The 12,618-nt window shown below is 42.0% G+C and overlaps 2 protein-coding genes across 5 annotated transcripts in view; one reads left to right on the top strand and one right to left on the bottom strand.

The window, feature by feature from the left end:
- Window positions 1–7,410, top strand: part of Eml6 (EMAP like 6) — a 244,991-nt gene extending 237,581 nt beyond the window's left edge. The window contains exons 36-41 of the mRNA XM_042691135.1: window positions 493–665; window positions 1,114–1,276; window positions 3,826–3,929; window positions 4,637–4,790; window positions 5,191–5,291; window positions 7,112–7,410. Of these exons, the coding sequence (XP_042547069.1) occupies window positions 493–665; window positions 1,114–1,276; window positions 3,826–3,929; window positions 4,637–4,790; window positions 5,191–5,291; window positions 7,112–7,136 (720 nt within the window). The 3' untranslated portion in view covers window positions 7,137–7,410. The remainder of the gene's footprint in view (window positions 1–492; window positions 666–1,113; window positions 1,277–3,825; window positions 3,930–4,636; window positions 4,791–5,190; window positions 5,292–7,111) is intronic.
- Window positions 7,411–9,178: 1,768 nt separating this feature from the next.
- The window catches only part of Rtn4 (reticulon 4), a 57,431-nt gene continuing 53,991 nt past the window's right edge, over window positions 9,179–12,618 (bottom strand). For 3 of the 4 annotated variants that reach the window (XM_042691140.1, XM_042691136.1, XM_042691137.1), the window contains 5 exons: window positions 11,184–11,253; window positions 10,713–10,759; window positions 10,457–10,515; window positions 10,100–10,163; window positions 9,179–9,833 (listed from right to left, as the gene is read on the bottom strand). In XM_042691140.1, coding sequence (XP_042547074.1) covers window positions 10,121–10,163; window positions 10,457–10,515; window positions 10,713–10,759; window positions 11,184–11,253 — 219 coding nt within the window. In that variant the 3' untranslated portion in view covers window positions 9,179–9,833; window positions 10,100–10,120. Of the gene's footprint in view, window positions 10,164–10,456; window positions 10,516–10,712; window positions 10,760–11,183; window positions 11,254–12,618 lie in introns of all 4 variants that reach the window. The other variant, XM_042691139.1, reaches the window with a different exon arrangement.

Here is a 12,618-nt window from a genome sequence, read left to right as displayed (position 1 = left end):
CATATGGCTCACAGTCTAACCATTTACAGTGGAGGAAGTCTGCCAAATCCTGTCCGAAAGCATGCTGTCCCCCCGGCTTTTCTAGTCAAACATCCTGCCCACCTCAGCTGCTCAGGGGTGTGTACCAGAGGCAGAAAGAGGTGGCCTGTGATGGCTGAGAAGCAGCCTGACCTTTCTAGCCTGGTGCAGGATTCTCCTACAGCCTGGCAAGGCCAGGGCTCAGGTGACTTTTTGTGTGTATGCTGGGGCTGGAGCTCAGGGTCTGGGCACTGTCTCACACTTTTGTTTTTTGCTCAAAGCCGGCCCTATACCATGTGAGCCACAGATCTACTTTTGCCTTTTTGCAACCAAAGCTAAGAGAGTCTCAGTCTTTCCCACCTCAACTGGCTTCAAACCTCAGCTCTCAGCCGGCTGAATAGCCAGGATTACAGCCTACTGAGCCACTAGTGCCCGGCTTTCAAGTGGCTTTCTTTTATTTTAATATTAATGTAGAAACTGCTAAACAAGGTGAACCTGGGCCATGCAGCCAGTTGTGCAGCCTACAGCCCTGATGGGGAGATGGTGGCCATTGGTATGAAGAATGGAGAGTTTGTCATCTTGTTGGTGAACAGCCTGAAAGTGTGGGGGAAAAAACGGGACCGGAAATCTGCCATCCAAGATATCAGGTACTTCTGCCAGGGGTCTGAGCAGAGAAAGGCTGCACTCTTGCAAATGAGGTGCCCTTTCAGAAGGTCCACGCTACATTAAAGAACTTGGTTGTGTCAGGGTAGCCTGAACAAGTCAGCCACACAAGGATCTGTCACTTCACACTTTCACTGTCAGATCTGACTCTGCGAATTTCCATGAGTGATGAAAAGTACTTGTAAGATGTCACACTGCAGAATCACTCACACACACACACACACTCGCGCGCGCGCGCGCACACACACACACACACACACACACACACACACAATTTCCTTTTGTGGGATTTGTTCCAGAGTGGTTGTTGAACTCCATACAACACACAAGCTAGCATTTGAGTCATGCTAGAATGCAACGGGTCATTGTTTGGGGGCCTGGCAGCCCCAAGAAACCTTCTCATGGATCATATTCTTGGACTGCTCTTTCTAGAATCAGCCCAGACAACCGATTCTTAGCTGTTGGTTCTTCGGAGCACACAGTTGACTTCTATGACCTCACTCAGGGCACAAGTCTGAACCGCATTGGGTATTGCAAAGATATCCCAAGCTTTGTCATTCACATGGATTTTTCTGCAGATAGCAAATACATTCAGGTATGATTTCCATTTACTAATATAGGGGGCAACCCATAATAGCAGCAATACAATTGGTTATTTTAGTTGAGTGCTGACTATGTGCTAATTTACTCATCACCGAAAATCTTTAAGTACGCTTACTTTTCTCTTACATTAATAAGCATTGAACAAGGCTTAGAGAATCCTTTTTTTTTTTTTTTTGGTCAGACATGGGGCCTGAACTCTGAGCCTGGGCGCTGTCCCTCAGCTTTTCAGCTCAAGGCTAGCACTCTACCATTTGAGCCACTGTGCTACTTCCAGTTTTTTCTGCTTTTGTGGTGCTGAGGAATCAAACCCAAGGCCCCATGCATGCAAGGCAAGCACTCTACCACTGAGCTACCTTCCTAGCCCAGCTTAGAGAATCTTAAAAAGTAGAAATAAATAAAAATAAAACATACTAAAAGCTTCTCTGAAAAACACTGGCCATGGACATTGTGACTTTGGCAAAGGTTGACATTGTGGCAGGCGCAGAAAGTGATGGCCAATTCCAGTTCACTGAGACTAAGAAGTATTTCAACTCTCAGCCGGGCGCCGGTGGCTCACGCCTGTAATCCTAGCTACTCAGGAGGCTGAGATCTGAGGATTGCAGTTCAAAGCCAGCCTGGGCAGTAAACTCCGTGAAACTCTTATCTCCAATAAACCAACCACCAGGAAACCGGAAGTGGCGCTGTAGCTCAAGTGGCAGAGTGCTAGCCTTGAGCTGAAGAGCTGAGGGACAGTGCTCAGGCCCAGAGTTCAAGCCCCATGACCGACAAAAAAAAAAAAAAAAGTATTTCAACTCTCACACTTTAGCAGGTAGAAGGAATTGTGTACTGGCTACATATGGAGGTGTTGCTTTGCTTGTCATATACTTTTAATGCTTAACAAGACGCCAGTGGTGAAAGCAATATAAATGGATTCTAAATGTCTGATCTCATCTGTTAAGTTCCTAAGCCTGGAGAATATTATGTCAATTCATCATGGAATACTCAATTTGTACAACAAATTATGAACCTGGAAGTAATACTAAAATTATTCCATTAAAAAACAAAAAGCAGGTCTGGGGAGGTGGCTCAGTGGTAGAGTGCTTGCCTTATATGCATGAGACCCTTGGTTCGATTCCTCAGCACCACATAGGCAGAAAAAAAAAAAAGCCAGAAGTGGCACTGTGGCTCAAGTCATAGAGCGTTAGCTTTGAGCTGAAGAGCTGAGGAACAGCGTCCAGGCCCAGAGTTCAGGCCCCATGACTGACCAAAAAAAAAAAAAAGCAATACTGGCTCATATCTGTAATCCTAGTTACTCAAGAGGCTGAAGATTGTGGTTCAAAGCCAACCTGGGCAGAAAAGTCCCCATGACACTCTTATCTCCAATTAACCACTCAAACACTGGAAGTGGTGCTATGGCTCAAGTGGTAGAACACTAGCCTTGAGCACAAAGCAGCTCAGGGACAGTGCCCAGGCCCAGAGTTCAAGCTCTGTGACCAACAAAAGAAAAACAAAAGGCAGCCAGAAATGCATGCCCTTGTCATTCTAGCCTCCCCTTCAAAGTTTCCTAGTTTCTAGTTCTGTGGGCTTGCACCAAGCCATAGTGCTTCTGATGTTTACTTCTCTTCCAAATGCTTCTGGGCAGTGTGGCTCCTCTACACTTGGGACTTAGACTCCAGACAGTGGACCTCTAGGTCCCAAGACAGTTGACCAGTGAAGTGGGATTAGAAAAGGTCCCCACCCTTGGGATTAGGCAGCTAAAAACAAAGATTTCTCCAGCTTAACTTGGATAATTGTTATAAAGGGAGAAAGGATTTCATTCATTCACTTATCGAGTATTTACTAAGCCAGACACTTTGCTAGATAGGCTTTTAGATGAGCAAAATATGCTTAGTTCTTGACTCCTCCTAGAGCTTGCTCTGTCATAGAGAAGATAAACATTAAACAATCACCAAGTATACATGTAATTACAGATTGTGATTGTGGGCCGAAAAGGCAAAGTACAGGGTGCCAAGGAGCATTTCACAAGAAGCTGAATTTAGATTTGCTTCCTCTCTGAGCAAGTGATATTTAAGTTGAGGTCTGTAGGATGTGTGAGAGCTAGCTCACAGAGAGGGGCGGGAACACTGTCCCAGCCATCTGCATGAAACCCAAGGTGGTAAAGACTTAGCCTCATTCCTTGAACAGCAGAAAAGCCTGAGTGGCCGGGGATAGAGGCACCTCCTGGAGAGAAGGGACTAAAGCCATAGTTGGGCAGTGGCCTTTTGCAGACAGATGTCCCTGATGCCAGAACACCCCTAGAGAAGCAAGTAGGAGACATTTTAAAAATTACCTTCAGCAGCAGCTGTCCATGAGAAAACTTGCCTTCCCTCTGCACCACAGGTTCTTGGTTTGCCCAGAACAGGGATTCCAGTTTCAGAATCATCTGAAAGCTTGGTTAAGACAAAGATTGCTGGGTCCCACCCTCACAATATAATTTCATATGTCTGAAGTAGGGCTCGACAATCTGTATTTCCAACACTTCCCGACTGAGTTCATGAGCTTGGATTCCTTTCCATTTCGTAGGTGTCAACAGGAGCTTATAAGCGCCAGGTGCATGAGGTCCCCTTGGGGAAGCAGGTAACCGAAGCCATGGTCATTGAGAAGATCACCTGGGCTTCCTGGACAAGGTGACTGGAGAAAGGACTTCTCGAGGAAAAAGTCACAAAGGAGTCTTGTCCCAGGTTCTAAGTTCGTGACAACCAGTATCAGAAAAGCTCAGAGGTGGCACCGTCTTTTTCTCCTGGGGATGAGACTAGGAGGCTTCTTGGCTCTGGTTAGACCAATGACTTGATCTGACCAGGCCTTGGGAATTAAAGACCCTCTTTTTATGTTATCATGACTATGTTTAGTCTGCAATCCCATTCAGCAATTCAAAGACAAACCATCTTTTATCTCTTGAACAAGCCCAGGTGGACAATAAAATCTCTAGTCACTAGAAGAAGGGAATGGAGGGCTAAAACTGTTGTTTAGCAAGATAAGAGACAATGCCCTTGGCCAAAGCAAGGGACAGGAGACCATCCAACCTTTGAATGTGAAGGAGCCTCCCCACATCCACCATATACATGCTCAAGATTATAGGGAAGACTAAGAATCAGAGGTGGGATAACTTTTGTTTCTGGAGTTATCGGGGACTGAGGTAGAATGGTAGGAGCTAGTCTAACTACACAGAGGAAACGGGGCGGGGGGGGGGTGGATGCTTTCATGATAGAAAAGTCACCTGACCATACTCATCATGCAAAATATCCCTCTCTCTCTTATTCCTGGGAGGGGATGGCTGACCCCAGGAAACTGCTGTCACATGTCTTCTTGCTAATACCTCTCCCTGTTGGAACAGCATCCTGGGAGATGAAGTCATTGGAATTTGGCCTCGAAATGCAGACAAAGCTGATGTCAACTGCGCATGTGTGACCCATGCTGGCCTGAACATCGTCACAGGAGATGATTTTGGGCTGGTGAAGCTCTTTGATTTTCCATGCACAGAAAAATTTGTGAGTCTACCTGGGCAATCCCTGTTCACTGCCTCTTCTGTCGTCTGTGGGATAGTGGTCACCATCTAGATGGCCCTCTAGGTAACAGGGATCTCTTGTGGAGGTTTGGTATTGACCAAGTTTTTCATTAACTTCTGAGGGTCAGCCCTAAATGCTGGCAGAAAGGAGGCTGGCGGGTGCATGGGCAGGCCACACACATGGCAAGAATGAGGCAGGAAAGCCAACAAAAGCTGGCTAACAGCTTAGTCCAGACCAAATAGGTATAACTCCTTCCTCTTCTCCCCCACCCCTTGCCACAGATGGAAGGTGGTTCTCAGTGGCAGGGACCTGAGTCCTCGAAAGGGTTCTATGGCTACTGGGAAGAACACAGTCTCTCAGCTGTCTCCATTTTTCCTCACAGGCCAAACATAAGCGTTACTTTGGTCACTCCGCGCACGTGACGAACATCCGGTTCTCCTATGATGACAAGTATGTGGTCAGCACTGGAGGAGATGACTGCAGGTACTAACCAGATTAAAGTGGTTTTGACTCCCTCCTCCCCCCACCTTCTTCCCTCAGGTGTTTTATCTGTCAAGCTGCTGTCCTAGGACCTTGGGAAGGGACTGATCTGAGTCCTGTGGAAAGCAAGGACTTCCAAGTGTAAACTATTCAGTTTCTGGAAAGTCCATCCAAATTCTGATAGACCTGTGCCCCACTAGAGCTGTTTCAGGATTGGTGAGAAGCTTAAGGTCACATGACAGTTGCTCTGAGCTATGAGTATTTCTGTAGGGAGAAAAGTAGTAAGAAGATGGCTGATTCCAGTAGAACTCTGGGCAGTCCACAAACATGATAGAGAATAATCATGTTAGAGTGGCAGTTCATCCATGTGTCCTTAAGAATTCAGGCCAATCTAATGTCTGTATGATGCATAATTCACCAGCAGCCAAGAGAAATTTTTTTTAATTTAGTATTTAAAATACTGTCTTGTTTACCTTAAGAAACAAGCAATTGGGCATGGGATCAGATGAGAGGTAATGCGAATAGGCCATTGCTAAGTAGTAGCAAAATCTGTAGAGGAGCTGACAGGCTGGGGTGGCTTTTGATTTTAGTGACACAGTGCGTGTTCTGCATTAAGCATGACTGGGGATGCCAGTTGGAGGGCGCTCTACCAGTCCAGTCCACAGACACCAGCCTCTTCCAAGTTTCAGAACAGGCAGCTTTCTTCCTGCCCTCCACCCTCCACCAAGGACATTTCTTAGATTGTGAAGGCCATGCTATACATGCAGTTTCTCTACCTGCAACTCAAAGGTTTTATCCTACCATGACTATTTGTTTATATTTAGCACAAACAAAACTTTTGAGGTGATAAAGAGGAAATATGTACATACTGATGTCTTTTAGTGGTCAGAATTAGGCCACAAGAAAGGCATTTATATTTCAACCCACTTCCCACCACAAACTGTGTAGAACATGGCACCAACAATGCTTGCTTCTGGCCTGCCTGGAGCACTCATCTAGCTTACAGTGCCAGCATCGTTAGTACTTATAACCCTTGAGATAGTGTTGACAGGAGAACACCCATTGAGAGCTAAACTGAACAAGCTGGTCACTCCAGTTCAGGAGAAACCAAGTGACTTCTGTTCACTATACAGGTCTTAGAGTAACCCTAAAAACATGGCTTGCAGGTGCTGGTAGCTAATGCCTATAATCCTAACTGCTCAGGAATCTGAGACCTGAGGATTGTGGTTTGAAGCCAGCCAAGCCAGGGAAGTCATGAGACTATCTCCAATAAACTAGTCAACAAAGACAGCAATGGAGCTGTGGTCCAAATAGTAGGGGCTCTAGCCTTGAGCAAAAAAAGCAGCTTAGGGACAGTGCCCAGGCCCTGGGCCTAGGACTAAGCCCCAGGATCAGCACATGCATGCGAGAGAGACAGAAAGAGAGAAAGAGAAAATGCAGGGCCTTGTAAGCACAGGAGTATACCCTGATCTCTGGCTCTGTGACAAACACTTAAAAGGACTCTCTGACTCAAGTGGCATTGATTAAAAAAACAAAAACTTCAACAGTACAGAAGAGATAAGTGTGAAATCACATTGCCAAAAACCCTCACCAACTACGTTGAGCATGATACTAAGCTGCTTAAAGAGCCAAACAAATTAAAAATAACTTTTACAAAGGCATGCATGGAGGACCAAGAGAGTCTAAAACCAGATTGGACTACACGGTGAGACCCTGTCCCAAAAGGAATCGATGGCAAGTTCCCTGACGTATGTTTTGAGTAAAAATGTTAAGGCCTAAGTATCCTGTCCAGCTATGCCAAGTTGACCGGTATAATTTTTCAGTGTATTTGTGTGGCGATGTCTGTAAATGCCAGCCAGAAACCTCTTCTGAATCGCTGCTGCCACTCCTATCCAGCAACTGCAGAGGCAGTGCCAAGCGGCCTTCGCACCGCCAGCTGCTGGGGAATGGCTCCAGGCTGTGAGGACCTGCAAGCCCTACACGCTAGTGACGTTGTATGACTGCTCTCACAGTCTGGACTCTAAGGGCCATGATGCCAAGAAGGTAAAGTTCTAAAATGTCAACACTGCTTGCCTCTCTGTTCCTGAGACTAAAAACTACCCATAGTAATGACACTGACAAAGAAATGCTATCTGGTGATGTAGCCCACTGACAAAATTTAAAGCCTGTCACTCTAACCAATATGTAGCTTTTAATTTGCATCAGAACTTTTACAAGGATGTTGTGCTATTCTGTTTCTATATACAGAATGTTCATTTTTATAAATAAGTTGAACAAGACAGCTTAAGTTAAATGCACCGAAGTACTAGACGTATGGCTAGCCTGTCCTCCACATTTAGCTTTCAAAACCAAATGAGCCATGTATAAACAAATTGAGAAACTTAATTTTTTAATGTTTCATTTGCAATTTTATATCCATTAAGTGCCTTGAAAAGTTCCCAGTTGTGTGGGCTGCTGTCTCCCCTCCCAGATTATCTGCTTTCTACACATGGTGCTAAAACTTTCAAACTGAGGAGGGCTACAGGACTTTCAGCAGATTCACAGTCTGTCACCTGTGTCCTGTCTTTATGTCAAAGCTTTCTAAGCGACCTCAGTGACCTGCTTGGGAAACAGTGGATGAAAGGAAGGTGAGCAGCAAAGGAACTTAAGTTCAGCAGGGGGGAGTACAACAGATACTCGTTGTGTTAGTGCCAAACATGCAAAATCTGAACTAGAACTCAAATAAAACCACTACTACAAAAGGGAAGAGGAACACAAACAAAAACCCTCCTTTATGTCCAAGTGGTTGAGTTAATTTGCCTTGTTAAGTCTTAAATGGTGGTGGTAAGTGGAGTGGCCTGATGCTGCACCTCAGTTTAACACCCAGATTGGGGCTGGCTTGACTCCAGTGGTTTGCTTCAGGTGAACTGTATAGCTAGCAAGTCCCGACTTAAGAAAGCAAAGTTTCTGCAGAAAAATTCCTAATCCAAGGACTATTTAGTAAAGCAAAATTTTGCCTCAAAATTAGTTGTAGGACGGCATGTGACTTGCATAATATGGACAGGAAGCTGTTCGTGTTCACACGTACACATAGCCAGTCACTTGAGTGTAGGAGGGATTGACAGCACTCATTGAAAGGAAGGTTGTTGGGGAAAGGGGACTCAGCACAGACACCAACTTCTCCTTCCAGTCAGTACACGAAAAATTCTGGAACTTGAGTTCCTGCCTATTTGCAGTTACCAGTTTAGAGAAAATGAAATGAAACATTTTCAATTAAAAAAATAGATTAACATTTACCACAGAAGTGCTTCAGCATTCTAAATGGATTAGATTACTCATTAAGTTATTTTTATATGCCAATTTATTAATGCCTTACATTAATCCACCAATAGGTTGTTGGGCCCACAGTAGAGTCCCTGTGCAGTCCTAATTGTGTTTTCTGTAATCATGTGACTGGTGATGCTGAGTGACAACCATGTCGGCCTATATTGTACTACTGACCTTTTCCTACTGACTAGATCTTGCATTAAAATAACCATGTGGATGAACAATGAATCAATCAAATATATATATGTACAAGTATATTTAAAGAGCAATAGTGTCTGTGTGTCAAGACTCGTTTGTAAACATTTATATGGCATAATTTTATGTATGTTAATAAATCCTGCACTGTATTCCACTATCTGTTAAAATATTGGTGCATGAATTTATTTTCAGTCATCTTAAGTATAAAAAAATTTAAAACATTTTGGTATGTGTCAAATAAATTTGATTATATAAGAAGGTTGACCTTTATTTCCATGAGCTGAAAACCTTTCTAAAAATACACATTAACACTCACTAATTAACGCAACGTCTACTCATGTTTATTTTTTGTTTACTGCAGTTTCATGAAGCAAAAAAACCCACACATTTTTGTCTATAAGCTTTATTGATACTTTGCTTTTACAGTTCACAATGCATTCCACAGATTTAGTTCAGTACAACTTAACCACAAAGGTATAAGTCTTCAATTTGACTTCTTGCATAACAATGTTTGATATTTGCAAACAACATTTTTGGAAGCATTAAGATTCAGTCCATAGATTTCAGAGTCTGTGACAAAATTAACTACTGTTAAGTCTTTGCAATGAAGTTCTATGTGTATGGCAATGTTTCATGTTGAAAACAGATGGTAGTGCTCCTAGAAATATATTTTCTTTTTCAAGCTTACAAGCTTTGGAACTAGACATGTATAACCAATGACTGAAATGTCAAGCACTGTGGGGCAACTGGAAGGTAAAGGTCTAAGCTTTGTGAAACACTATATATAGATATAGATATATATAATCTATATTTACTTATATTGGCAATTCATATAACAGTAAAATTCACAATACACCTAGAGCATACCAGAAAGGCAAGCTTTTTCATTCCTGCTTTAGTGGCATGATCTCGTCTAAACATTTCATTTCAGAAAATCTGCATCAATCTACACAGACCATACACAGTGCACAAACTGTGAAAGGGGTTGTTTTGTTTCCAGCTCCGCCTTCTCTGCTACGTCCCAAAATACAGCAAGACTACCTGCAACAAAACGTAATACACAGCTTGCTCAGATCACTTTTCCTTCACCAGCGCCTTCATAAGAGAAACAAATACAATTACAATTTAAATCCATACACAGCAGCTTACAATACTTAGGATGAACACACAGCAGGTAACTTTTCCTCAAGCAGTGCATTGCTAAAAATAAAGATCTGTGAAACTGCACTGCGATGTCAAGGTTTCATTCTTCCCTGGCCCTCCCCCATGTAAGCAAATGAATATCCCCTTTAAAGATGAACTCCTACTGTTAATTGCTTGGGGCTTTTTCATTCAGCTTTGCGCTTCAATCCAGGGATTTTTGCTTGGATTCTACAAACGAAAAGGAAAGAAAATAATGTCGTTTTCAAGAACTACTAGTATATTATTTAGCCTGCTCAAGAAATAAAATCCTAGAGCTGCCACATTACAAGGTTGCTACTTCTGCTTAACTGCAACAACTGAAATAAGGGCCCAGATTTAAGGGGAAAAAAATATTTTGCCTACTCTGAAGTCACGCTTAGGGCACGATGTAGATTCCATACATTATGCCTATAATATAAAAACACTATACTTGCTCAAAACCCAGTACACCCTATCCTTAGTAAGTTGAACATTATACTTACTTAGCCATAGTATCCTTAACATTCTTATTTGCAAGTCTTAGACAATGATCTATCTGTGCCTGAAAAGAAAAAATAAAGTAGCTATTAGAAAATCACGATAGCTAAAGGCTCTTATTAAGCATCATTATATGCTAACAAATTAAAGGCTTAAGAATATCATATTTCTCACTGATAAGATTTGAGGAACTCGTGTTGATACATTTGTAAATCTTACATAAGAGTGAGCTCTGTCTTCTTAAGTCAGTTAAAGAATTACCTGATGCCGTTCATAAATAACAGGAACACTGAAGAGTGAAATCAGAGCTGAAAAGAAATACACAACTTTTTGAAAGACCAGTATGATTAGAGAAAAAACAAACTCAAACTGGCAATGCCCAGACAGACTTATACACATAAGTCCTGGATGCATCAGTGGAGGTACTTCAGAGGAATGAATGAACCGATTGAGGCTATAGGAGCCTCTAATCACATCACACATGTTTTATACAGTGCAGGCATCCCCAATGAGATATATGATCGGGCCATTTTCTGGTTTAGCACCATTAAGTGGAACAGTTTTCTGGAACTACAGTAGCATTTCAACAAATCAAGTATTGGCTATTTGAAGAGATTTCAACTTCAAATTCATACCTACTTCTCTCATAATCTAAGAATATTCTCCACTAAAGTCTCTCTAAGCTCTTTACACATAATCTTTATTTTTATTCAAATGGTTTTGTAGACTTACCTAAAATCAGTAGTGTCAGACCATTGAACAAGGCACCAACATAGGTGAACACCCACATCAATACTGCAAACTGTAAGCAAACAATGGTTTACAATAATCAAATCCAAGTCAGATTTAGTTCAATTAAGCTTTCCCAAAAAAGGAAACTCCTAAATGCCAATCTACTAGAGACATAACCCTTGAAAACTCAGTAAAGTGACATAATATTTCATTTGGTCTAAATCACCTTCTCAATTTAGAATTTCAGAATCCTAACAAAACTAGTAGATTTAATCCATTTTCTCTGAATAACAATACAAAGTAGTTGATTTGTTTTCCTGGAGATCAGAAAACATGCCAAAGGTACATTTTACCTTTTATTAGAGCTCTAACAGTCATATAGCTCTAATACCACTTAGCTTTTACATGGGATCACTAAAAAGGTATACATGAGAATTAACTATTAAAATTAAAGTACTAAAAAAGTTTTTTAAATATATGACATTACCTTTAGTCACCTTAAGGATCTTGCAGTAGCCAGTAATGAATGTTTAAGGGCTACAGTCAAGGATTCCTCAAACTTTCATATACCTATTAAATAAAACTGACCATATTCTTTTTCTTCTAACAACTGCCGTCTTTATTTACAAACACAAATGTGTATATGCTGGCACTACTTTACATTCTTTACAAATCTAGAGATAGCATCCTCTTAACCCTATGACAGACATGATGTTACAATTACAAAGTATATACAAACACTAAACGTGTGTGTGTAAGCGCTACAGTGCCAGGACTGACTGGGGCTTGAGCTCAGGGCCTCAACTCTCACTCAGACTTTTCACTCAAGGCTGGCACTCTACCATTTGAGCCACAGCTCCAGTTGCAGCTTTTTGGGGGTTATTTGGAGATGAGTCTCATGGACTTGTCTGCTAAGGCTGGCTTCAAATTGTGATTCTCAAACCTCAGCCTAGTAGCCTCAGTAGCTAGGATTACAGGCTGAGCCACCAACACCTGGCAACACCAGAGTTTAATAACTTGCCAGGCATTATGTTATAGAAACTAGACTTGCTCGTTTCCTCCAGGGCTGAAGACTGAAATAAACTGACCAAACTCTCCCAGTGTGGATATCCCTGGCATAAAAACCAGAGACTTACATGGACAAATGGATTAAGAAAATGTGGTATATACACACAATAGAATTTTAATCATCTATTAGAAAGTGATATTGTACCATTTGTAAGGAAATGGAAAGACTTATAAAAAATTGTATTAAGTAAGCCAGTCTCAGAAAAACAAAGGTTGCATGGTTTCCCTCAGTTGTAGTAGATAGATGTGTCTATAAATCTGTAAGTAAACAAGTAGGGTGGTATGCAAGTGGTTATAAATGAATGAACTGAGGCATAATAAACCCTATGGAGAGCTCAAATAGAATTATCTTTTAGAAAGGTTAGGT

Source organism: Dipodomys spectabilis, unplaced genomic scaffold (assembly GCF_019054845.1).
Source record: "Dipodomys spectabilis isolate Male_0828 unplaced genomic scaffold, ASM1905484v1 ptg000141l, whole genome shotgun sequence".
NCBI classification, from domain to species: Eukaryota; Metazoa; Chordata; class Mammalia; order Rodentia; family Heteromyidae; genus Dipodomys; species Dipodomys spectabilis.
The sequence above is the reverse complement of the archived record's forward strand: the minus strand, read 5'-3'. Positions and strand labels throughout refer to the sequence as shown.